Source organism: Molossus molossus, unplaced genomic scaffold, assembly GCF_014108415.1.
Source record: "Molossus molossus isolate mMolMol1 unplaced genomic scaffold, mMolMol1.p scaffold_m16_p_8, whole genome shotgun sequence".
Lineage (NCBI taxonomy): Eukaryota > Metazoa > Chordata > Mammalia > Chiroptera > Molossidae > Molossus > Molossus molossus.
The window spans coordinates 8,191,546-8,218,533 of record NW_023425402.1 but is presented as its reverse complement, the minus strand read 5'-3'; the positions used below and the strand labels follow the sequence as shown (position 1 = coordinate 8,218,533).

Below are 26,988 nucleotides of genomic sequence, written 5' to 3'. Positions count from 1 at the left end.
TTGAAGTGGAGTTTACTGCCTACAAATCACTTCATGGCCTTAGAGCCCCATTGCTATAGGGTAGATTACAATTCTTCAGGTAAATATCAAGATGGGGGGTAGGAGAATCTTTTAGCAACATTTGTTTATAGATAAGAGAAGCCAAGTGTCAAGAGCACAAGTTAGGGTCTCACTCTAAGGCTGGCTTGGTCTGATTTGGAAATTGGGTCCTCTGTTCTTCCTAATGGGAATTCATGATCGCCGGCTGCATCTGAAACCACAGGTGGCCAGTTTGGGGCCAGGTTTGTGGACAGAGAGGCAAGGCTTTGGTGCCATCTTGGGCGAGTCGCTTTACCTCTGGGACTTCGTTTCCTGGTACATCAAGCAAAGATCAGAACCAGGTCCTTTCTAACCCTACATTTCTAAATCTAGGTCATTCTGAGATGATTCTTTCAGCTGCCAAGTTTCCATTTAGTATGGTATTTTGGAAATTTGCCACTAGAGGCCACTGTGAATACAGTTTGGCCTCACAGCTTCTTCGAAAGGCAGAAGTCTACGGATGCCGTCCATGATTCTAGCCAGGCTGCCACCCCTTGGAGGTAGAAAGCCAGCCACTACTCAGACTGCGAGGAGCCAGAATTGAGAAATCAGCCTGGCACTGAACCGGCCAAGGAGGTGCTCTCTGTCGCAAGGCCGACCGCCCCCTTTCCTGCGGACTGGACTGGATGGAGGAGCAGCCTCCACTCAGGTAAGGCGGGATGAGCCCTTGTGAGGCCTGATTCTGTAGCACACCACATCACAGGGACAAGTCCCTCTAAGCCGCTTACTATTCCACTTTACAGTTGAATTCCTTTATTCGACAAGTAAATTTGGACTTCCTCTGTTATGCCCAGCGACAGCAAATATTTTCAGAGCAAGTCAGCCAGAAGGAAACTCAGAAGAAAACAAAAAGTTATTGTTGCCCTTTCTCTGTTCCGTGGTTCGTGGAACCCTCTTATATATATATATTCTTGTCTTAATTCTCCAAACCAACCTCTGAGGTTGGCATTATTATGCCCATTTGCAGATGAGCAAACTGAGGACCAAAAACAAGTAGCACAAAGCCTCGTACAGAGTGAAGACTGGATGCCATAGCAGGGCCCTGGGTTGCGTGGCCAGTAAAAGGCAGGACGAGGACATGAACTGGGAGCTTCTGATCCTAAGTTCAGCCCTTTTATCTCCTTTGACACACACAGGTAGACGATGAGGCGCAGAGACAGGAAATGATCTGCCGGCAGGGCAGGGGTAGAACCGAACCTCCTGCCCCACAGGCTGGGCGGTCAAACCCACTGCTCCGGCCTGGAGCGTCCCCAGGCCGAGGCTGGCTGGGAGCCCCCGCCGGGCTGTCTCCACGGTCCTTTCAAGCAGAGCCTGCACCAGGCCTGCCCGGGCCCAGCAGCAGGGAGGGAGGGAGGGAGGAGGAAGGAGCACAAATTACCCTAATCAGTGTGTTTATTGGATCATAACTGTATTAGCCTCACCACTCAGCGAATCGCATGGAAATCACTTTCCTCTCCGTGAGGATCTGGCCGCAGCTCCGTTAAAAGCTGCGAGCCGGCCGGTACCTGTGAGGAGGCCGCGCAGCAGAGGCAGCGGGGGAGGGGAAGCACTATTTCTGCTTCCTCATTACACTGACGGGAAAATGGCCTTTTCACATTCACTGTATAAGAAAAGGCCCCGAGGGAATGGGAATCTGAGGTGCACATTGTGTTTTTGGCAACATTCAGCTCTAAGAGCAAACGTTTCCTCTGTGCCTTCCTTTTTGAAAGCATTTGTGATGCTATTAAAGATAAAACAAGAAAAGGGAAGGAACTTGAGATTGGGGAACATACCAGGTGCCAGGGCTTTATGTCTGTTCCATTTAGTCCTCTCTGAGGGCCTGTGAACAGGGCGCACAATGTCCATTTCAGAGACGAGTCTGTTTCATGAAGGCTCCGCGTGGCAGGGCTGAGCTTTGAGCTTGGGGTCTGCTCTCGCTCTCTGTCATACCCTAAACTCCCACGAGGATGGTTTCCTTACCATTCTTTTTTTATTCCTCACTCGAGGATATTTTTTTCCTTTATCATTAGATAGAGTGGGAGGGAGGGAGAGAGAGGAAGAGAGAAACATCGATGTGATAGAGCCACATCGACTGATTGCCTCCCGCACGACCCCACCAGGGCCAGGGACGAACTGCAACCAAGGTACATGCCCTTGACCAGAATCGAACCCGCAACTCATTGGTCCATGGGCCGACGCTCTGACCGCTGAGCCAAACTGGCCAGGGCTCCTTACCATTCTTTACTCTCTCCTCCACCTCAAAAAATATGGAAACTGGTTTACAAGCCAGATTACCGTGTGACCTTGACAACCTTCCCCACATCTCAATTCTATCTGTCAGTGAGGGGCCCAGACCAGAGGGGTCCCTCTGGTCTAAACTTGGACAATTTCCTGATGGTATTTTTCTTCCAGGTAACTCCCAGCACGTCCTCATCTCATACCCACTTGGAGGGGATGGTGGTATGGGTGTTATTATCCCCATTTTTAAAGCTGGGGGAACCCAAGGAGCAGAGACGCAAGGAGGGGTTTGAGGTCACAGCATGAATGTAGGACACCGGCACTGGGCCTCTTGCCCCCAGGCAGGCGGGCAGGCATTCTCGGAGACCCCGTCAGCCGTCAGCCACAGCTCCCGAAGCCTGACACCTGAGCCTCGCCCTGGCTCCTGATAGAATTATCAGGGAACCGGGAACACATACTTCTCGTAATCAGGGCAACTTTTCTTAGCCAGGGGTAGAGGACGCAACATGTGAAGTGTGTCTGATGAGCTCCCCATTCCACTGCAGGACCCAGAGTTAATAAAGCCCAGGGAGGGCACTGCAGGCAGCTGGAGATGCAGGCGAGCTCCAGGGGCGGGGACGCCGGGACTTGAGCTTCTGCAAAAGCCAGGCTGGTAGCGTTTTGCGTGCGTTTCCATTTTCCTCAGCAGCCAGGCAGGCAGATGCAGGCAGCTTGGCATGAAAATGATTTTAGAGCCCTGGCCGGTTTGCTCAGTGGTTAGAGCGTCAGCCTGCGGTCCACAGAGACCTGGGTTCGGTTCCCACTAAGGGCACGTACCTTGGCTGCAGTTTGTCCCCGGCCCTGGTTGGTCGTGCAGGTGGCGGCCACTCGATGTGTCCCTTTCACATCGATGTTTCTCTCTCTTCCTCTCTCTCCTTCCCGCTCTATCTGAGTAAAAAATGGAAAAATGTCCTCAGGTGAGGATAAAAAACAAAAAAAAAAAGAAAAGAAAATGATTTTAGAGCCTAAGAAAATGTTTCAGCCCTGGCCAGGTGGCTCAGTTAGAACCTCATCCCCTATACCAAAAGGTTGCGGGTTCGATTCCCAGTCAGGGCACATACCTAGGTTGCAGGTTTGATCCCCAGTTGGGGCGCGTACAGGAAGCAACTGATCGATGTTTCTCCCCTCCTCTCTCTTTCCCCTTCCTGTCTAAAAATATCAATAAAAACATGTCCTCGTGCCCTGGCCAGTTTGGCTCAACAGAGTTGTGGGTTCAATACAGGTCAAGGGCATGTATCTCGGTTGCAGTTGGGTCCTCCGCCTTGGTCAGGGTTGTGCGGGAGACAACCAGTCGATGTGTCCCTCTCACATTGATGTTCTCTCTCTCTCTCTCTCTCTCTCCCCCTCCCTCGCTCCCTCCCACTCTAGATAAATGGGGGGAAAGAATCCTGGGGTAAGGATTAAAAAACAAACACAAACATGTCCTCAGGTGAGGATTAAAAAACAAAAATGCTTCACCCACAGTGGCTTTTCAGGCTGCGCAGTGCAGGTATAGCCAAGGGAGATGCTAAGGAGCAGTGGTGACAGAATCTGAGGGCTGGGGTGAAATGACAGCCCCAACTCCACCCGTTAGCCTGAGGTGGGGAGGGGCGGAGTTGCGGCTGAGGCCTCACAGCGCTGTGGAGCGGAGGAATGAGGGGTGACATCCGGTCCTTCCGCATCCAGGCCTGAGCAGGCCGACCAGAAGGCACAAGCGTGTTGGTGGGACACTGGGCTTTTAAGCTCCTGGAGAAATGTGAGGACTCGGTCTCTATTTCCCAAGATGCTCAAACAAGAGGAAATGGGATTATATGGAGAGGAGAGAGAGTTCAGGAGGCCCAAGAGCAGGCTGGCTGACTGGGGTAATGTATTCAGATGTAATTAAGTCCAGCGAAAAGAGAGGAGGTCTGAGGCTGGGCAAGGCCAGGCTTCGAGGACCAAGGTCCCCAGGGCCCACCCCTGCAGGGGGAAGAGGAGAACAAAAATCAACCTAAAAGAAGTGTTTGGGGGGCTCAGCGGAAGGAGAAACAGCCAGATTGGGAGAATCCAGGCTGGCTTCCGGGAAGAGATGGTGGGTGGGGAGGACTGGGGCCCGGCGGTGAGGAAATGGAGAGGAAAGGCCAGGACAGCCCGTGTGGCTGAGCCTGTGGGGTGTAAAGGCCCGGGGGTGGGGGGGTGTAGAGTCGCCGCGACCCTCGTTGTGGAAGGCCCAGAGGTGGCACATGGGCATTTATCAGTCAGCAGAAATTTAAGGGGACCCATCCCTTGAAAGAGCTACAATGAGAGAAGGATCCAGAAGACTGATTTTAATCAGAGCTGCCATTTGCTTTTATCTGTAGTTGCTGCCGCTCAGCAAAATAACCCCAGGCGAATGTCTTCCCCTGTTTAGGACCAGTTTGCAGATCTATAAAATCGAGGTGAGTTGGATTACCTTAAAGTCCTCGGCAGCACTGAGGTTTCTGATGCCACAGCTAACAGTTCCCAGCTCATACGGGGTTCAAGGCGGGCGGGGGTGGGGGTGGCAGGCTCTGATGTCTGTGTTGGACGCTGTGAGAAGTGAAGATCCAGGCCCTGAGCACAGATCGCGGGGTGCCGGACTGGGCCTGTGGACTTGTGAGCACCGGGCCTGGGTGGTGCTGGCAGACACAGGCTCCCGTACAGCCCTGAGCGAGGACTGGAGGAGGCAGCAAGGTGTCAGGCACCCACAGGTCTGCATCCCGTCGCTGCCGCTCACCTGCGTGAGCCTGGGCTAGGTGCTGAACTGCTTTACACTTTAGTTTCCTTATCTACAAGGTGGGGCGGACGATGCCCATTGTTCTACATATTCCTAGAAGATAAACTCAAAGCCAGTTCTCCAGCTCCCCTGGACAGAGCTCGGGGAGACTGGTTCTCCCTCCTCTCCGTGCCCAGCGATGACCCAGCAAAGCTCAGGGCACAGAGGAGCAGTTTGTCAAATGGACTTACTCTGAGGATTAAGTTTGTGATGGATGTCAAATCCTCTCTGCTGTTATTACGTGGGAGGTTCTCAGGAAACAAAATACATTTATAAGAATCCCTTCCCTCCTCTGTGGTCCTGGCCAAGGGGCTCAGAGATTCTTGATCTGATAGTTGTCAAACAATTCAACAACTGAATTCATAACAGATGCTCAATAAATGTTTGTTGGATGAAAAGCTGGATGAGACATTCAGCAGGACGGGGACTCGGGCCCTGCCTGAAGGGTGGTTATGAAGGAGTCCATGTTTCCAGATGGACTTTTCATTTAGCTCTTTGACAAACGAGAACCTGTTATGTGCCGGGCACTGCCTTAGGAACTGGGAATGCACAGTGAACAAGAAATCCTCACTTGCATAAACCTGGTTTCCAGTGGGGAGACAGACAAGGATACTATATGAGGAAAAATGGAGGAGGATCAGGACGAGAGTAATGAGACACCGTGGTAGGTGGTGTGGTCAGAGGGGGCATGTGGGCAGGGACCTGAGGGACCAAGAGGCAAGTGTTCCAGGCTAAGGGAACGGCAGGTACAAAGGCCCTGAGACCGGAGCCTACAGGGCCCACAAGGCCAGCATGGCTGGAGTGGGGCCAGTGGCGCCAGAGAAAGACATGATTGAGTAGGAGAGGTCAGGGAGACCGCGGGAGGGCGCCAGTGGACGGTCTCGGGCAGAGGAGTGCCACCACCCGACTGTTCAAGCGGATCCCCTGGTCAGTGTGAAGATTTCAGTAGCTGGACTGGCAGGGCAGGGAGGCCTCCCTCTTGGAAAAGCATGAGTGGCTGGAAGGAAAAGGAGGGCATGAGAAGTGAGAGAGGAAGCCCGTGCCCATGGGGCTGCAGACGGATGCCAGGGCAGGAGAGGGGGGGAGGGGGGATCCCAGAAGCAGGAAAGGCTGCCGGACTCTCGGGAGGGCCCTGGGGCTGCCCTTTACCCAGATGAACGTGGACCGAGCTGGCTGGCGCTGCGATCTGGGAGAAAGGAAGGGAGGGGCGGCATGGGTTCTGTGGGATGATGGGGCATCTGCCACCCTCCAGGAGGAAGGGGCTGGGTGTGTGGAGAGCCCTGTGGTTGGCTGTTGCCTCTTCCTCTACCCAAAGGAAGACTATGGCTTCTCCCCACACCTCAGCCAGGTCCTCACTGCTCTTGGGTACCTGACCTTGCTGTTATTAGTGGAGTATCTCATCAAGGGGAGCGTCATGTGATCTTGAATGCATCGCTCCCCTCTCTAAGCTTTTTACTGACAGAACAGGTTGAACCTAGATAGTCTCCAGCCAAGCCCCTTCTACCATTTCTATTAATGGATGGAATCAGACACCGCATCGCACCTACTTCCTACTATCACAGTGGTTTCGGGTTCCTGCCATGCCCTCTGTCTTTCTTCTCTCTCCAGGGCGCCATGTATGGTGGTGCCGGGCGTTCACTGCACAAGGACGCCTGCCAAGGGAGTCAGCGGAGGCTCCGTTACAGCCTGCTCTCTGCTCCACAGGTTGCATTCACCCAGAGTCAAGAACACCTTTTCCTAGTTCGTTCTAAGTTGCAGCCCTGCTCTTCTGTGCTCCTGTCCACCGACCATCCCCAGCCTCAAACAGGAGGACGCGAAGGCAGCGTTGACAGGGCGCCTCGGCGGGGAGGGCACAGCCGCCTCCGTGTGAGGAGCCTGCCTCCGAAGCTGGTGGTGCTTTTCCTCTCCTTATCAATGCTGCGAGCTGCCTCTCAAAATTGCTCTGCTGTCATTAACACCACGATTAGGTCAGATGAGAGCATGTTTGCAGTCTTGGATGGCAAAGGCAAAACGCTGATGCTGATTATTCCACATCTGGGCATGGGCCATTCCGTGCGCACAGTTCTTAATCAGAGGGACAGTGTTAGTTACTTGGTGGGGTGGCCCAGGGCCGTGGTTACTTCTAATCTGGCCGCTGGACATCACAGGTGGCCTCAGTTATAGCCCTCAAAGGAGAAATGTCCCACCCAATGGCAACACCCATGGGCTGCATTCAAACCATGAGCAGTTCATTTGGGCAAGAACTGTAAGCATTTTGCCCTGGGCCTGGTCAGCAGGTTTTGTGTTCTGGGGCTCACTGGTTGGCCATGTGGTTGGGGAGTATCTTTCAGACCAGCCCTCCTTCGCTGCCCCCTTCTGAGAAGCCTTTGTGCCCGCAGGAGGCCGAGGCCTCTGGCCCCTCATCGTCCCTCTCCTCTTGGCCTCCTATTCTCCCTCTGGACCTCACCGGGGGCTCCAGCCACACCAGGGTCCCCAAACACAGCTCTCTGGCCCTCAGTCATACTGGTTCTCTGCCAGGGTGACTGCTCGGCCTTGTCCTCCAGGCAGAAGGCCACCATCTGGGGCGGCTGCTCTCCGGTCGATGCCCTAACCTTTGCCTCCTCCGTGCACTTGAGTCCCACATCCAGCTGCCGGTGCCTGAGTGTCTCTACCTGAAGTGTTCTCCGGCTTCTGGAGCCTGCATGGCCACTCCGGTCAGGCCAGAAGTGCCAGGGCATTAACTCCCTCCAGAAGCAGCCCTCGGCCACTGAGCCAGTGACTGACTTCAGTTGTACACCCTGCCCCCTGCCCCCTCTGGCTGGCTGGTTTGAGGTGCATTCTCCTCCTTGGTGGGGTTGAGCCCTGGTCACCCATAGTGACAACTGGCTTGATAACCACCTAGTGGCTGCCTTCCCTGTCTCACCTCCACACTCCCCACATAGCATGTCCTTAGTGTCCCAAATAAACTACTCACCTTCAAACCTCTCTCTCAGGGTCTGCTTGTAGGGGAACCAAACAGACATCATCTTCGATGTCCTCAATCTCACCTCCTTTTAGCGGTTCCCCCTGACCCTCCCTTGTTCCCACTCCTGGAGCAGAGTCACTGGTCATGCTTCTCTATCCTGAGGCTCTTAACGCCTCCACAGCATCCACGCTGCACTGGGGCCGGCCTGCATGTGTGTCCTGGGCACCCGCTAGCCTGGGAACTCTTTGGAGACACTTCCTGCTCTTTTCCTGTCTTTACTCTGTTTTTTGCCAAAGAGCCAGCCGTGGAAATGCAATGACCGAGAGGTACTGGAGAGAAAGAGACATGTCCAGAACCACTCTAGAAAGAGACCTAGGGGCTGCTACTCTAGATGCTGTCATATTACAAGGTTACATAGTAGAATTTCAATTTCGCCACTCACCTGCTGAACAACCTGCAATGGCTCCCTATTATTGCCCCCCCACCCCACCCCGAACAGGGCCTCAGGTCATAGATGGCTTTTATGATGCTCCATTACCTGGCCCCATCTAAAGAGGCACTCAAGTCTTTTGTTCAGAGTCAGGCTTTGGTCTCAACAGCCGGGGTCCAAATTCTCACTCTGCCAAGTTCCCAGTTGTGTGATCATGGTCAAGCTACCTAACCTCTCTAGGCGCTAGCTACCTTACTTTTTAAATGTAGATAATAATACCTTATACCTATACTTATTTTGAGAATTTAACTGTGCATACTAAAACCCACTGAACTGTACACTTTGAAATAGTGAATTTTATGATATGTGAATAATATCTTTTAAAAATATTAAGTATGGTGTCTGGTCCAGGGTAAGCTCTTTGAAAATATAATGGTGATTATCATCGTTCTCAAAGAAGTTTCCCAAGTGGCCCTAGCACAGGCCGAGAACACAGCAGATACTCAGTAAATAAATGCCAGTGGAATGAATGAGGAACGCGTCCCACAAGTATGTTTGGAGCAGGGTCTAGGACAGGTCTATGGGGATGAGGTGTGAAGGGCATAGTTCCAAGTCTGGTTTTGTATCCCTCAGGAGAGGAGGCCCAAATTGTTCTCCATGTACAGTGGGCCTCCGGCCCAAATCCTAGGGGGCCTTCCCACCCAGTTGTGCCCCACTGCCCCGGGAATGCCAGAGCCTCTGCCCCTTGCTGCCGGTCCCAGGTGGCAGAACCTAGTCCAGCCCATACCGTGCCATGGGTAAAAGGAAAACACTTAACTCAGTCCAAGGAATGTGTTCTTATATTTATCTTTGACTTTGGCTGTATTTGATGTTCCGGGAATTGACTTCAAACAGAATCTCCACCAACCAGTTAAGACTCAGGGGCTAAAGACAGGACCCCAGGGGCGTGGCTTTTCGGGGTCCAGCCTGGGTTCCTGGACTCCCCGGCCCCTCCCCCGGCACAGAGGTGCGCGTGCCAAGGGCTCCGCGGGGGCTCAGAGGAGGAGGCTCCATCTCAGCAAAGCTTAGGCCCAGGCTAAGGAGGGGCTGCGGAGGATTCTCTGGAGGCGAGTCCACAGGCTCAGCCCCGGAAATTGCCACGGCGCTGTGACCCCAGGCCCGTCAGGATGAGCTGGGGAGGGGTGGGGCCTCCTGAGAGGTGCCTCAGTGTCCCCCCTCGCCGGGATCAGAGCCTCCGCACAGCAGGCGCCTACTCTGTGCTGGTGGCTTAGAAGCCCAGGGAGCTCAGGCTGCCCTCTCAGTGTGGTGGAGGAAGATTCTAGACCCGGGGGCTGGCTCAGCCTTGTGCTCACGACGGGCCATGGTTGGGGAGGGCGCTGGCGCGTGGCTCACGTGGCTGACTCGGCGTGGCCAGGCCCGGCAGGCGCCAGAAGCGATTGGGGCGAGCCCAGGCACCGACCCTCCTAGGCCTAAGGGCCCTCACTAGAACACCGAGGCAGCTCCCCGGGGCTCTGGGGTCGCCCCCATACGCGTCCCCAGAAGAGGCGGAGTCCGCTTCTGGACTGAGACCCGCCCCCTCGCGGTGGGGGCACCCGCTGCAGAGAACTCCCCAACCCTCTGGGTGTGTGTGGGTTCTTTCTCTTTTGCGTATGTCCCCCCCGCCGCGCCCCGTTTAGACCTTTCTCAAACAGGTGCCTCTTGGCCCGCACATTCGTATCCTTCCCCCGTGGGTGGAGACCCCTCGAGTGGGTGGGGGGCCGGCGCAGCTGGAGATGCGCACTGACCCGACCATCTCAGGCTGTCACCCCCAGGCTCCCAGCATCTGGAGCCGCGTCCCCACGCCTGCCACGCGCGCACACACAGACACGCTCACAGACACTCAGCCCAGCGCGCAGACCCCGCCCGCGGCCCCGCCCCGGCCCCTGCGGGCGCCCCCTCCGGCGCTCACCGCCCCGCAAGCAGCCCGGCCCGGTGGCAGGAGGCGGCGGCTTCTGGCAGATTTGATTTTCCCGCAGCCCCGGCGCCCCGGAGTCGGAGCCCGAGCGGAGGAGGTGGCGCTCGCTGCCGCGTCCCCAGCCCCGCCGCCGCCCGCGCCGAGACCCAGCAAGAGGCGGTTAGCCCAGCGCTCCGGGCTCCAAGCTGCCGGCGTCCGGCCACCCCCGCTGCCTGCGCCCCTCTGGCCCCCCACGCCCCCTTTCTCTCCTGCACCCCTTCTGCCCCCGCCCGAATCTGCACGCGTCCCTCCCGGCGCCCTCGCCCCGCGCCCCTCCGCCTCGCCCCGCTGCGCCCCAGCTCCCTGGGCGTCTCGCCCCTGTCCGTTAGGCCCCCAGCCTCCTCGTTGCGACCCCCTTACCCCACCCCCCAGATCCTCGTCCCCCGCTCCCTCCGCCCCCCTTCCCTCCCTCACTTCCCACGCCCCCTCTTCAAGCTCCTCTCTCTCCTCCCTTTGCCGCCCAGCCTTGGCTCCGGAGTTGGGGGAGAGCCCAGGGTTTCAGTTGCTCCCACGAAGGCGTGAATAGCGCAGGGGTTGACTAATTTGGGGTGGGGGGCGCGGTGGGCGATGGAGCAGCCCGAGGACATGACGTCGCTGAGCGAGTTCGACTCCTTGGCGGGCAGCATCCCAGCCACCAAGGTGGAGATCACCGTGTCCTGCAGGTGAGCCGCCCGCTGGCCGGGTTCCCCTGTCCCGCCCCGTGGCCCGTGTTCTCGATTCCAGGACGCCTCCCCCTCCCCAATCCCCTCCTGTCCAGCAAGAGCCCCTGCCAGCCGCGGGTGGCGACGGTGGAATGGAAGCCAGGCTTGGGGTCGTATTCCCGAAAGTTTGCTCTCGGTGCTGTCGCTGCTAGGAGATATGAAGACACAGGAACAGGGGTCCAGGCGTCCGAGTGGGGAGAGGGAGGGAGCGAAAGACTATACCCGGGTCTTCGAACAGGTTATTTCTGATCAACTCCTCCCCAAATCTAGAAGTGAGTGATCGGCTGTGATTTGGAACGACGGCGCAGCCAGGACTTGAGTTATTTGGGGCAGGGGCACACCATCCCTCCCAGGTGTGCCCAACCCCTGCCTTCTTGTCCTCCTTTTCTCTCTTCTTCCCCCTCCTTTGCCCCAGTACTCCCACCCTCTTCTCCCCCGCCCCCCCACCGTCTCAGACCCCAGGATTCTAACGCCTGTCTTCACCTCCATCAACAAAACTGACTCTTGGAAAAGGATCATATTGGCTCATTCATTCACAGAGGTGTGGGTAACTGACAACAATTGTAAATGATACCATTAAAAAAACAATAACTTGGGTACAAAATCTTAAGCCAAAGGACTATAACATTGCGTGTGTAATTGAGTCCAGCAGGGGAGGCGGAGGGTGTTTCTGTGGGCTTCTACCCTAAAATCCTGTCGTGTCACACAGGCTTTGGGGGTAACTTCATCTCAGAGCTGGGTCTCTGCCAGGTTCTCCTATCTGAGGGGAAGGCTGCCCCAGGTAGTAAGGGAGTGCAGGTGGAGATGGGGGTACTTTTCCCTAGTGCAGTCACATTGTGGCTGGCCTAGGGTCACTTCCTTGCTGGAACTGTGAGGGGCACTGTGGCCCAGGCATAGGTCCCTTGAGATGCCATCCCCTTGCCCCAAATGACTCAAGTCCTGGCTGTGCCATCGTTCCAAATCACCCACCCCACCCTCTTTGGTCAGACCCTTTACCTAGCCTCATGGCCCACCCACCCCTGTATTCCGGGCAGTGGGTAGGTGCAAATAGAGCCAGAGGACCTGGGCCCTGGGGGTGGGGGTGGGGGTGGGGCGGTGAGAGAGGGAGGGATTGGTGGGGGATTGAGGGTGAGTGAGAGTGAGGGTTGATGTCAAACATAGCTGCACCCCCTAAGCCAGGCTCCGGTGATAAATCTCATGTCTGTCCCAGTCCCACACACAATGCTGTCAGAATTACCCCCCAGCGCCATTTGCATCTTGCCATTACTCTGCTGGAGAATCCTGATGGCCTAGTAGCTCCAGTCTCACCTCCTCAGCCACCAGCAGCTGCCACAGCCCGCCCTCCCTCCTCCAGCAAGTCACACGTCCCTGTGCCTGACTCCCCTCCAGCCTTCAGTCATGCCTCTCAGAGCTGTCTCAGGATCCTCCCACCGCCAAGCCCATGAACAACCCATGCCCCATCCAGAGTTCACCCCTCCTCCATCTCTGCCAGTTCATGCCCTGCACCCTGAAAAGCCTGGCCTCGTGCCCCCACTTCCAGCCCTCCTTCTCACCCATGAGAGACCCAACCCGAATCACTGTCTTCTGTGTCCCCTGGGTCCTGAGTACTCAGCCTGGGCCATGGGGTCATTTACATACTGAGAGCACTCAGCCTCTGAAGACAGCTCAGGTGTGTGGACTTGATCCCTCCTCCCCCAAAGCAACTAGCTAAGCATTTGAGGGCAGAGATCCATCCTGACTCAGATCTACGAAGCCTCTACTCCAGTGGAGAGGGGAGGAGGCAGAGGGCACATGGCATTGTGGCTTTGGGGGCAGACACCTTGAAACGGAATCTGCGCCAGCACTTGTGGCTGACTTTCAGCCTAGGTTCCCCCCATTTCAAGTGCAAACAATGAGGAACCTCATTTGCCGAGGTCGCTCATGTGCTTGTACAAGTGGCTGGCACATCATAGCAGGTGCTCGACAACACTGTTGGAGGAATTAACTTACAGGAATAGAGGATTACGAAGCTCCCAGTGCACTACTTGGCACTTGTTTGGCACACAGTTGGTGCTCAATAACTAGCTACAATGTTTATTGTAAGGCCGCAATGCTTGGTCCCTCCTGTTTGCTCTCTGGAAGTAGAGGTGTCAGACTTTTTGCCTGAAAGGGACCTAGGGATGCATTTGAGATCATGGGGGTGTACCTGGGATCAACCCTGGGATCCATTCCCTCTCAGGACACATGATCCAGCGGTCTGAGGGGCCTGCCCGGGCTCTGTTCCTGCTTTCCTGAAAGCCTGGGGGTGGAAAGTGGGTTTTGGGAGGAAGGAGTGAGGAGGGGGAATCATCTGGGACAGAAGGGAGGCCTGAAAAAAATATAGGTGAGCTTGAAATTGTAAATCCATCTCTTTTCCTCAACCAGGTCCAACTATCCAGGTTCTAGAAGAAAGAGGAGGTGGGGAGGAAAGGAGGAGGATGGGGAGGAGGGAGAGCTGCACAGACTGGTTTTCTCTAGTATATTCTACACTCCACAGTCACCTATTAATGAGAGTCAAGTCCTCCTCCCTGCCTCCCGTGGTCAGCACTGCCTGGGCCCCAGGAGAAGGCTATGGGGTGCCCCTGCCCTGAGCATCTAGGGCAGGCAGAGGTGTTGGTGGGGTAAGAACCCCAGGGAGCTTCAGAATGAATAGCTGGGATCGAGGGAGGCCGGTGTTTCAGGGAACTGGGGGCCAGTCCCCTTCCCTCTCTGCTCCTTGGGAAGATCCCTGCCACCTCTGCAGTTCTAGAAGCTCCCTGCTCTTGCCTGGGGAAGGACCCAAGCACCTGCCCGCCATCCCAGGGCTCTCCCAGCTGAGCAGAGCTGCCTGGTACAGGGGCACGTCTGAGCCTCAGCTAGGACCACAGCACGGGCCCAACCAAGCCTCTGCAGAAGGCGGATGACACTGTGATGGACGTGTTCCGGCCTCTGTTGTAGGTAGGGTATCTCTTGGGCTGATCAATAGTTCACTCCCAAATAATTGTTTTTTACTGACTTGGGTGAACTTAGGACCAAAGATCATAAAGTGCCTGGTTGTTTTGCTCAGTGGTTAAGAACATGAGCTATGGGATCTGTCTTCCTGGGTTCAAATCCCAGTTCTATCCCTGTGACATTGGGTAAACTACTCAGCTTCAGTTTCCTCACCTTTAAAGGAAGTCTAATAATCCTCATCATGGCTAGGAGGGTTGTATGAATGTAATGTACGTTGCCTGTTATTTGACACCTGAAAGTAAATACAGATCTGTCTCTTTAGTTGAGTCCCAGGTTCTGTGTGGGTCCTGAAGATCTGATCCACGTAGAGATTCTTACCCCCCACCCCCCCAGCTTTATTGACATGTATTTAACATTTGGAGATTCTGAGTGAGTAGGGTAGATGGTTTATGGAACCACATACCAGCAGACACTGTAGAGAGTGTGAGCCGCAGCCTCTCTTTCCTCTGGTGGTCTGTTCCAGACCTTTCCTGACTCGGTTAGCCTCCATGCAGACCCAGTCAAAACTCACCTGTCCAGTGTCCCATTCCCCAAGGGTCGCACTATTTTCCTAGTTTCTATGCGTCATTCGATGCACCGATCAGGACCAGCCTGCTGCTTAGAAAGAGCGATTTGCATTTTTTATGTAACAGGAAACCTTTGCACTTCCCCACAGGATCCTGCTGGAAGAGGCAAAGCTCGCTTCCACATGGTGGGGCTCCCGACCCCAGAGAAGGCGAGGGGGTGCGGTCAGAGGCAGGCCTTGCTCAGCCCTGCTGGAATCTCTCAAGCAGCTACCCTCTCCCCGCCGGCTGGCGGCTGGCCTGGGGCTGCTGGGCAGCTGTTGCCTCTGCCCCAGAGATGTTGTTTTCTGCTGTCGGTTCCGGTTGGTGTTTTGCTTCCCTGGGGCAGGAGAGGCAGTCAGGCTCGGAGCTGTCCCTGGGCCTCGGAGAAGGAGTGCGAATGGGCCCTGAAGGCTTTCATCTGACAGGCAGGGGAGGCGCTCCGGGGAAGGAGGGCCGGGGCAGCAGGCACTGTCAAAGCCAGTCCCGGGAAAAAGAGGTCAGTGAGCCACTGACTAGCCAGGGCAGGCTTTAGTGGAGCCAGGGGAATACTAACAGTGGCTTTACTGAGTGCTTACTACGTGCTAGGCGCTTCACATCTGTATGGGGCTGAACCACGTGCAACCGCCTGTACGCAACACTTTTTGACCTAGTCAAATGGCAATTTGGTCCAAACTGAGATTATTATATTAGTTTTCCATTCCTGTGTAACGAATTACCACAAACCTAGCAGCTTAAAACAACAGCCATTTATTATCCCACAGTTTCTGTAGGTCATATGCCCAGGCATGGTCCAGCTGGCATCTCTGCTCAGGGTCCCCCCAGGTTGAAATCAAGGTACCTGCAGGGGCTGTGATCTCATCGGAGGCTTGGGGTCCAAGCCAAGCTCATTTAGGTGTTGGCAGAATTCAGTTTCTTGCAGCTGTAAGATGAAAGTCCTGCTTTCTTGCTGCTTGTTGGATCGGGGTGGCTCAGCTCCTAGAGGCCCTCAGGTCCTAGCCACGTGGGCCTCTCCCATCATGACAGCTCACTTCTCCAGAGCCAGCAGGAGAGCCTCTCCCCGCTCCGTGGTGACAGCGTCTTATATAAAGTAACAGTAGTCGCAGGAGTGAGCATCTCATCATATTCCCGGGTCCCACCCACACTCAGGGGAGGGGATTCTGCAGGTTCGTACACCAGGGGCCGGGAGTCTAGGGACCACCTTAGAGTGCTCCCTCCAACATTACTGTATCCTTCTAACCTTGCAACAGTCCTGTGAGGTAGGTAGAACTTTCCCTTTTTGCTGATTAGGAAATCAGGGCTCAGAGAAGTTGAGGGACCTGACAAGGTTACACATTTAGTACATTTTGGAAAGGGGTTTCAAATTCCATTTCCTCAAACTCCAAAGCTTCTGAGGGCGTTTTGAGACCGGAAGTGGGGTCTCCATGAGGATCACGACAGGGGCCTCAGAGGGTTATGGGATGGCAGCCAGCCTTCCATACCTCCGACCACGTGGTGGTAGCTTACCATCTCTCCTTTCCCAGTCCCCAGCTCTCCCTGCTCAGACCCAAGGCCAGTGCCGAGGTGACTTACCGCTGGGAAGGGAGGGTGGGGAGGAGGGGAGAGGAATGAGGCTGTGAAGCTATGGGGCACAGAGAGGTCAGGTTCAGTTAGGAATACTTAAGCCACAGGTAACAGAAAGTTCGATAGTGATTCAAACCCTAAATACATTTATTTTTCTCAGATCACAGTGAGTCTGGAGGTAGGTTATCTGCTGCTTTATCAACTCACTTCGCCATCAAGGACCCAACTGTCTCTGTATTCTGCCATTATCCAGATGGTGGCCTCGTTACTGTTCAATGGCTGCCTGTTGCGGGCACCACAGCCACACCAGAGGCAGGAAGCAAGGCATGGGGCTGAGGCCTCGCTTTGAAAAATTCTTTTTTCTGGAAAATACAGTCCCTTCTAAAATCTCTCAGCAGATTTCTTCTTTTGTTTCAATGGCCAAAGTGGGTCTCCTGTACAACCTTAGACTACTGTATTATTCAGCTTGGGCTGCCATAACCAAATAGCATAGACTGGGTGGCTTGAACAACAGACATTTATTTATCACCGTTCTTGAGAACGGAAGGCCAAGATGGGTAGACTTGGTTGCCAGCATGCTCAGGTTCTGGTGAAGACTTTCTTCCTGGTTTCAGATGGCCGTCTTCTTTTTTTTTTTTATCCTCACCTGAGGACATTTTTCCATTTTTTTGTACAGATAGAGTGGGAGGGAGAGAGAGAGAGAGAAACATCGATGTGAAAGGGACACATCGAGTGGCTGCCACCCGCACGACCAACCAGGGCCGGGGACAAACCGCAACCGAAGTATGTGCCCTTAGCGGGAACCGAACCCGGGTCTCTCCGTACCGCAGGCCAACGCTCTAACCGCTGAGCCAAACAGGCCAGGGCAGATGGCCGTCTTCTTGCTACGTTCTCACATGGCAGAGAAGGAGACAGAGAGCAAGCTCTGTGGTGTATTTAAAAAATTTTTTTTTCTTTATTGATTTTTAAAGGGAGAGGGAGAGAGAGACAGAAACATCGATTGGACCCATCCTGCATGCCCCCCCACTGGGGATCAGGCCCACAACCTGGGCATGTGCCCTGACCGGGAATCGAACTGGCGACCTCTTGGTGCATGGGTCAGTGCTCAACCACTGAGCCACACTGGCCAGATTTTAGTGTGTCTTTTTATGGACACTTATCCCATCGTAATCCCACCCTTATGACCTCAGATGACCTTAATTTCCTTCCAAAGGCCTCATCTCCAAATACCACCACATTTAAATGTATACATTTTGGGGAGTACACAATTGAGTCAGCAGCAACAAGAACTCTGACTTCTGGGTGTCTCCATCAGATACCCGAACCAGTGTGGATTCTGTTGGCAGAAAGAATGAGGAATGCTTGACGTTAGGCAGCCATGGACTCTGCCACAAGGAGGCGTGACACATAGGCATTCCAGGTGACACATAGGTTCCTTGAGCTCCTGGGGACACGGGGCCTAGGGTTGGGCCCTGAGGACTGGCTCCTTGTTTTTTCCTGCAGCCAGTGGACAGCCAGTGTTAGGTGACTGACTGATTATCCAAACACAACTTAGCTGGTCCCCTGACTACTTCTCTTCCTGTCAATTTCCTGAGCAAGAAGAAAAGATTTAGTGTGATGTCAAAACATTGCAAGGTGCCTCTGTCCCCTAATGTCACTCACCTCTGCTGGCCTAGCGTAATGCCCGAAAGTCCCAATAAGAGGGCTTTATCTCTTCTGGGCAGGACACTGAAAGTCAACACAATTCCTGACTTACCTTCTCTGAAACCTTGGCCAGGTCATTTAAGTTCTCTAACCTCAGTCTCTCCATCTGTAAAATGAGGGAAATACTGGTTCTGTTAACATCCTGTAGGATTGTTATGAAGACAAGAGAATGTATTTGTGAAGTCTTATGTACAGTGGAATGTGCTAACTAATCTCAAAGTGATGATAGGTACTAATAACTGATCACTACTGACACATGCATTCATTCGATAATTGATACTAATTCTCATTTGCTATTGAGAGGCTTCTTTGTGCCCAGCACAGTTCGAAATGCCGAGGACATAGTGGTGAACAAGAGAGACAAACTCTCTTCTCTCATAGAACTCACATTGGTGTTGGTGGTAGGGAATATAAACAAATAAACACATTTTTTGTTAGATAATGTCTGATAGAGATATGTGTTCTGCAAATAAGTTTGTGGTTGTTGGGGATGCTTTAGACAGGATGGGCAGGTGATATTGAGCTGAGAGCCAATGAGTGAGAAATCCATTTGGGGGAGGATCTGGAGAGAGGGTGATTCAGATAGAACAGCAAGTGCAAAGGCCCAGTGGCAGAAAAGAGCTTGGTATACTTGCAAAACTGCAGGGAGGCTAGTGTGGCTAGAGCAGTTGGAATACCCAGGGAGGAGTGGAGGAGGTTGAGGTCAGAGAGGAAATGGAGTAGAGGTGCAGATCATGGCCTGTGGCCCTTGCTAAGGATGATTTATTATTCTAATGGCAGTTGGGGGTAGGTTAAACAGGAGTCATGTGATCTGATTGGCCTTCTAAACATTTCCTCGAGGTACTCTGAGAGAATTGACTGGTGAGGGAGGGACTGGAGCGCATTGCTAGGCAGGAGTCCACTGCAGCATCCAAGTGAGAGGTGATGCTGAGGGTGGCGTGAGGAAGAGCGGGCAGATTTGGGATGTGATTTTGACGTAGAAACCTTAAGGACTTGATGAATGGGGTGGGCACAGGGAGAGAGGACTTGAGCATGCTTCTTACATTGCTATTTTAAACGCTTGGCTTCACAATAACTGTGCAAGGCCCATATGTGATCCTATGCACAGATGGGGAAACTGAGGCAAAGTAGATTGTCCAGGGTCACAGAATTACCATGTGTAGAGATTCCAGCTTGGATGCCTGTGAGGCCAGCCAGAGCCGGGACTCTCTTCCCTGGTCACGCAGCATGGGAAGGACAATTATTACAATAATTAATAATGATAAAATGCAAATAGCCCGGGAAGGAGCACTCTCTAAGCCACTTGGAAACTGCTTTTTAGACCTTGATGAGGAAATCGGCAGGGAGACGGCGCACACGGGCGAGGATGGGATCTGAAAAGGGAGATGGGCAAGTGCCAGGGTCTGGGTGCCAGGGTTCCTGTCACCCCAGCTCCTTCAGAGCCTTGCCTGGATCACCTCCGCCTGTGAGGATGGGGAGCAGGGCAGGAGGAGATGGAGAGCCCCCAGTTCCCTTCCGTTGCTCCTGTGGGAGCAGCCCCGACGAGGCTGGGGCCAAGAAACGGAAAGTGGGAGGCGTGAGGAGCTCTGGCTGGGAGGGCTTTGGGGGACCCCGGGCTCTGGAAATGCAGACGCTCCCTGTGACGTGTCCAGATGGGCCCGGGCTCCAGAGTTCCGGGCGCCGCCTTGCAAGCTCTGTGACACCAGGCACAGCTCTCGGCCCAGCTGCCTGTCCTGTAGCATGGGGTGACGGCTGCCCGCTGGCACTGATGGGGTGCGCAGGGTGTCACAGAGTAAGTACCCAGCAGAGCGTGTGGTGCAGGCTTTGTCATTCCCCTCCCATCCCCTTGGCCTGCCTGGGGGTTGGCCGGCGCTTGGTGCCGAACTGCTCCATAGAGAAGTGGGGTGTTGCTGGTGGCCCCTCAGGCTCAGGGGTCTCTGTGGGCCTCCTCGCGGCTCTTGCTTCTCCCTGATGGTGGCGCACCTGTCCCGTCAGCTGTCCTCAAGGAGGGCCACTCCGTCAGATGGGAGTGGTGGGCAGGGGCGTGCCAGCGCCCGAGGTCCCGCTCCAGCCCCGCGGCGGAGAGCTTGGGGCGCCACCAGCAGCCGCCGCATTGTCCACAGGCCTTCAGTGCGCGCTTACTGGATGCCAGGCCCTGGCAGCTCTGCCATGTGCTGGGCACCGTGCACCCAGAACCCCGGGAGAGGACTGCCCCCTACTGTACCGGTGGGGACACTGAGGCACAAAGAGGCTAGTGAGGCCATTACAGCTAGTAGGAGGCAGAGCTGGGTTTGGGACCAGCCGTGAAGCTGCAGGTCTCTGCTCTCCACACCCCACCTTCTGTCAGAGGTTGGGGGGTGCTGAGGAAAGAAGATAAATCGTGTTTTCTTAACTGCTTCAGCCTAATGAACCTCTTCGGGAAGATGATGGATGCCCTCCAAAAGCATGCACCCCGGGAGCAACCTGCCACATTTCAGGGCCTGTGAAGACTCCGGTCGGGGCGTGGGGTGGGCGCTCCTGCCGGGTTTCCTTCTCGTCCGGGCCGCCGCGCGGGCCTTCTCGGAGGAGACGGGGTGAGGGCGGGGGACCCCCAGCTCACTCAGGAACAAATGTGTCCCCTCAGACGGGGCTCCCTGAGGACGGGGCCGTGTCCCCCTCAGACAGGGCTCCCCGAGGACAGGATTCTCTTCCTCTCTCTGACAGCTTGTACTCTCAACATTTTTAATCTCCAGATGGGAGTTGCTGCCCTTGCCCTCCCCCCCCCCCCCCGGCACCAGCCAGGAGCTCCCATGTCAGCCTCCCCGTGCCCCCCTGGCTGGGCGTGGAGACCGCTGGCCTCAGCACCCGGTCTCGGTCATTCCCGCGCTGCCACTGAACTGGAAGCGGCTCCTTGGGGGAGAGTGGACAGGAAAGGGGCCCGGAGCCCTGCTTCCCTGGCCTTGATTTGAAGAACAAAAGAAGCCAGTTTCCAGGCTGCTGAGCAGACAGTTGAAGGATTTGATGCTCTTTGGGGGAAAAATACATTTGCCTGTTGGAAAAAATGTCTCTGTGAGCTCTCCAAAGACAGAATGTGGAGAAAAAGCACTTAGGGCCAGCCTGTCTGTGCCCTTGTGGTTCGGGCCCTGCTCGGCGGTGGGAAACCTGGTTTCCACTCCCCTGGCTCCTACTGGCTGTGTGCCTGTGGGCAAGTCCCTCACCCTCTCTGAGTCCCCAGGGGATCAGCGTGAGACCCATGTGAGAGCCTTCACGAGCCACGCATGAGTACGCTGTCGCAGTGGGTGAGGCCGAGGCCCTAAGACCCGGTGTCCTGACGTGTGGTATCGACCACTGTTATTGGAAACCGTGTGTGTGTGTGTGTGTGTGTGTGTGTGTGTGTGTGTGTTCTTTAAACATGGCTTCTGGGGCCCTGCCCAGACCTACAAAGTCAAACTCCAGGAATGGGGCCCAAGAATCCGTCTTATAAGTGGGAGAAGGGGCGAGTCCCAAGAAGTGAGAGGCCCACTGTGCAGGGGTGAAGCTGCTTCTCAAGGCCAGGGGGACAGGCAGCCGAGGTGAGGCACAGGTGGGGCAAGTGTGGACGCGGCGAGGGTCAGAGACGTGGAGGGTGCCGGGACCAGGCAGAGGAGCAGGGGTCCTCAAGGAAGGGAGGCCGAGGGGAAGCCTGAGGCTGGGTGGTGGGGTGGCCCTCACCCGTGGGGCATTCAACTCACACTTCACAGCAGGGCATTGGAAGTGCGTGTGTCGGGGGTGGGCTTCCTTGGACTGGTGAGGGTGGAGGTGCCATGTCACCCATCCTGTCTCTCCTTTGTCACCCACCGTGGGAGAGACTGCTCTGGCCTGGCCCATGATGACAGACCCATCTGACAGTCCTCATTGGTTGAGAGCTGCTGGGTCCACAGCAGTCCTGAGGGAGGAACTGAGATTAGCTTCGCTTTACAGATGGGGAAACTGAGGTACAAGGAAGGCAAGGAACTTGTCCAGGTCTGGGCTATGGACCCAACATGTCTGACTGTAGCCCATGCGCTTAACCAGTAGGCTCTCTAGCTAAGAGGAAGCATCGGGGCCTGCTGTGAGCATGCCCAGGCGCCGTGCCGGTGAGGAGACGAGGACCCCGCTCACCCATTGCTTTGGTCGCCTTCAGCCATCTAATTTGCCAGGCTCCTGCTCTGGGCCAGGTGCTGGGCTGCCCGGCACACAGGCGGGGTCCCTGTCCTGAAGGAGCCAGTGTGAGAGACAGAGGCACCCCTGCTTTTGCTGCCCAGGGTGCACTGGGTACGAATCGGAGGGTTGCACACTCCAGGCCAGAGAGAGCTCAGCAGGGAGAGGAAATGCCTTTGGTCAGTGTCTGTTCAGGAAAGGCAAGATCAAGGAGGAAGGATGGGAGTGGGTCTGGAAGGATGTAAGCATGATCTCAGCAGCATGGAGGGAAGAGGGTTGGCATTGCCCTTGAGTTCGTGGCCAGGATGACCCATGCCCCAGGGTGCAGTGAGAGACCTGAGGTCACTGGGCAGGGAGCCACCAAAGCTAGTTGGCTGGATTCTGTTTCTTAGTACGGCTGTGAGCCTCTTGCCCAGCTGGGAGGGCGGGCAGAGCTAAGAAAAGCCTGTCTGCTTCTCTGTGAAGATAAAGCTGGTGTGCGCTCTCTCTCTCACACACTCACACAGCACACGCACACACTCACACACCCACAACACACACCCAGCACACACACACACTTACACACCCACAACACACTCACAACACACACACTCACGCACACACTCACACACCCACAACACACACACAGCACACGCACACACTCACACACCCACAACACACACACACGCTCACACACACACACTCACACACCCACAACACACACAGCACACGCACACACTCACACACCCACAACACACCCACAACACACGCACACACTCACACACCCACAACACACACAATACACACACTCACACACCCACAACACACACACAGCACACGCACACACTCACACACCCACAACACACCCACAACACACACACACTCACACGCACACACACACCCACAACACACACACACACTCACACACCCACAACACACACACACACTCACACACACACATTCACACACCCACAGCACACACACAGCACACGCACACACTCACACACCCACAACACACCCACAACACACACACTCACACGCACACACACATGCACACACACACCCACAACACACACACAATACACACACCCACAACACACACAGCACACGCACACACTCACACACCCACAACACACACACAATACACTCACACACCCACAACACACCCACAACACACACACTCACACGCACACACACACGCACACACACACCCACAACACACACACAATACACACACCCACAACACACACACAGCACACGCACACACTCACACACCCACAACACACACACAATACACGCACACGCACACACACACTCACACACACACACCACACGCACGCCCAGGCTGAAAGCCAGGATCTCACTCTCTTTCTTACTAGCCTAGACATGACTAAGTCTGAGTTCTGGACCCAGACTTGGAGGGGACCCAGACCTTGGAGAAGTCACTTGCCTTCTCTCTGAGTCTCACATTCCTGATTTATAAAGGAATTGGACAAGGCGACCTCTGAGGCCCCTTGCAGCTTGACCATTCTAGGATTTTATGTAATTATAGAAGTTCTTTACAGCATCCAGAGAGAAGCCTAGCACTTGCTTTAGCAGAGAAGTCCCGCCTCCCAACCCTCTTTCTTACTTCCCAGCTCCTCACTGGGCCTCAGGTTCCACCACTGTAGAGTCATCTTTGGTGCTAAGGCACGTTGTTCTTTGTTAAAAGCAAGACAGACGCTCTTGCCTCCAAGCCTAGCTCTCTGCAGGAGGGCAGGTCAACCCAGGCACAGGTCAGCTGCCTCGGTGTGGATGAGCACGTATACAGTGGCGTCTTACCTGCAGCCCCTCCAGTCCTATAGTTTCCTCTGATGCTCACTGCGGGGGCTGGGAGGTTTATCAGATGGTTTCCAGAGTGACAGCTGGCTGGAAGCAGGTGTGGTGGAGGGGTGGGGGCGGCTAGCAGAGGGGTTGTGTGCCATTGCGGGGAAGCCCCCCCGAATGAAGAGAATGGAGTAGAGGATGTGGATTTGGGGAATCTCTCAGAGACATCTCTGGAAATCTGCCTGGGGACTGCAGCTGGGTGATTCATGGGCATCATCTGGGGCCTTCCCAGGCAGCAGGGGACGCCACGTGCTCACGTGCTCACGCCAAATTGCTACTGCATCTGTGTGTCTATCTGCCTGTCAGTAGGCCTTTGGCTCCCAAGTCCGGACGGGGTGATGGGCGACTGAGTTGAATGTGGGGTCAGGCTGCCCAGACAAGCTGTCACGTCCGATGGCTTTGGCGATGGTGACTCAGTGTAAGATCTCCAGGCCTTTGTGGCTCTGCCACAGCTTGCTGTGGGCCTGGCCCCTCCCTGGGCCCCGGGCGCCCTCCTCAGGAGAAGGTGTGCAGCTCCTTCCAGCTCTGACCTTTGGAGTTAGCTAACAGGAAGCCACACAGACCCATCTCCTCTCTGGGGAAGGGGCTCAAGGGGCACAAAGGCCCTGGGGGAGTGTGGGAGTGGGAGGGGAAAGGTGAGAGGTCATCTGGAGGGCGTCGGGACAGGGCTGAGGGCTGGCCAGGACACAGCTTAATTCAGGGCACTATAGGAAGGGAGTGGGGGTGGGGAGCAGCTGGAGCAGGGAGGAGGGGCCCATAGGGAGCTCCTTCAGGGATGGGGCATGTGGGGAGCCTTTGCCCAGTCAACTCTGGTCTTTAATGAATAGGTGTCCTGGGGCTGCGTCCCACGGGGCCCCCCTGGGAGACTGGAGCAGCCTCAGGGGGTTGACTGCAGAGGGGAGTAAGGAAGCTGGTAATTATTCTCTAACTCCTGCCCGTCGCTGTTGGAAGGCTGCCCTGTGCACATAAACGTCCCCGTACTTGCAGCCCACCTGCCAGAGAAGGAACGCCCTGGGGAGAGCAGGAGGAAGCCAGGGGTACGCAGGAGCGGGGGGCGGGGCAGCGCAGGGCTTTCGCAGCCTTCCAGGCTGGCACTGTTGTCTGCAACGTGCAGAGGAGGAAACAGCTCAGAGAGCTGGAGGGACACCACGTGTGCAGGGCAGACCCTTGCCTGGTCTCCCCAGCACTGACCTCGGAGGGCAGTGTGAGAATTGGGGGCTACTCTTTACAGGACACTTAGCACAGTGCCTGACCCATCACGCAGTCCAATGGGCCAGAGCTGTGACTGCAGGGGCAGGCAGGGGGCTCACACCTGTTAAAGACCTCTAAGTCCCCAAACATGGTGTCCATCACCTCGCTGAATGTTGCAAGTCTGATTACCAGGGCCATGTGTTAGCTGTGGCCTTGACCAAATGAGTCTGCAGCCCCTGGGAGGTATAATTCATGAATCCATCAGCACAGATGAGGTGATGGGATAAACTGTTGGCAAGTAAAGCTCTGAGAGAACGGACACTGGATGGATACGTTCTGATGGCTTGATTTTATTTTTCGAGAAACAGACACATGGTAAGAGGAGAATTTCTGCAACAGGCTAAGACATTGGGCAAATAGAGATTTGGCCCAAGAGTGGGGGCTGTGGAATCCAGGGTACCAGCATGAGTGTGGCAATGGTGGGGTGAGGGGTCGGGAACTGCAGGATGGTGGGGTGAGGGTTCGGGAGCTGCAGGATGGTGGGGGGAGAGGTCGGGAGCTGCAGGATGGTGGGAGGAGAGGTTGGGAGCTGCAGGATGGTGGGGGGAGAGGTCGGGAGCTGCAGGATGGTGGGGGGAGAGGTCCGGAGCTGCAGGATGGTGGGGGGAGAGGTCTGGAGCTGCAGGATGGTGGGGGGAGAGGTCCGGAGCTGCAGGATGGTCAGGAGGTGGGGGAGAGGTCCGGAGCTGCACTCCTTCGGAAGCTGAGCTGAGGACCCTCCAGTGTCCACCCTGTGGGCTCCTGGCAGGAGCAAGTGCCAAATAAACAGCCTGGGGTCTCAGGAAAGGCCTGAGTCCCCCGAGAGCCTCCTTTCTTGGGCTCTGCTAACTCCTGCTCTCTCTCCTTCTTTCAGGAACCTTTTGGACAAAGACATGTTTTCCAAGTCCGACCCACGTAAGTCCTGCCCTGACAATAATAACAGTAACAACAGCAACCCCATTGTGACAGGTCGCGGTGGCCAAGCTTGATCTCCTACTGGGCGCTCAGTCCGTGCCAGGGGCAGTGGGCGCCCTGAGGCAGTTCCATGAATACTGTGCAGAAAGAACCTGGGCAGCTGGCCCTTCCCAGCCCCCGTACTTGTGAAGCCTCAACACAACCCTGTGGGTCCGGTTGGGTCAGGGTGTCTGGGCCTGAAGTTTTCAGTCCCAGGGAAACCAGTGCATCTGAGAGCCCAGTTGGCTGTGGTCTGGGGGAACGAGCACTGTTTTTGTAGTCCAGGGTCCTTGCCTGGAGAAATGCCATTCAAGTATGTGACCTCAAACAGGTCATTGGCCTCCTCTGAGCCTCAGTTGGCCCGACAGTGCAGGGAGGCTGATGATAGTTAACAGGCCTTCTGAGGCTGCCTTGGGCCCGAGAGGGATGGTTTGCGTCCGGATGCTCACCTCTGCCGGCAGGCCCTCCATCGTGCCCGCCTGCCAGGCTGCCTCACACTTCACACTTGCTCAGACCTAGATGCTAATGGAATGGACCCTGACCCCTTCCCAAAGGGCACTCCTCCAAGACACGCCGATGTCCTAGGCCCCCTTCGCTAAGCTGGCAATGCCCCCAGACCCAACACTGCTACCCAGGCCAGACCCTCCAAGGCCCCGGCCCCTCCAGGGCCCTCATCTGGGAACCACCTTCCTCTAGGCCTGCCTGGCGTGCTAACCTTTGTTCCTCTCCCCACAGTGTGCGTCATGTATACTCAAGGAATGGAGAACAAGCAGTGGAGGGAGGTAGGCTGAGCCCCTTCCCCAAGCAGAACCACGACTGTCCCCGATTG

At 55.5% G+C, this 26,988-nt stretch overlaps 1 protein-coding gene across 3 annotated transcripts in view; it reads left to right on the top strand.

Annotated features, from left to right (window-relative positions):
* Positions 1 to 10,953: 10,953 nt before the first annotated feature.
* CPNE5 (copine 5) overlaps positions 10,954 to 26,988 on the top strand; it is an 83,988-nt gene continuing 67,953 nt past the window's right edge. For 2 of the 3 annotated variants that reach the window (XM_036248896.1, XM_036248897.1), the window contains exons 1-3: positions 10,954 to 11,115; positions 26,080 to 26,120; positions 26,895 to 26,941. In XM_036248896.1, the coding sequence (XP_036104789.1) occupies positions 11,021 to 11,115; positions 26,080 to 26,120; positions 26,895 to 26,941 (183 nt within the window). In that variant the 5' untranslated portion in view covers positions 10,954 to 11,020. The remainder of the gene's footprint in view (positions 11,116 to 26,079; positions 26,121 to 26,894; positions 26,942 to 26,988) is intronic. The other variant, XM_036248895.1, reaches the window with a different exon arrangement.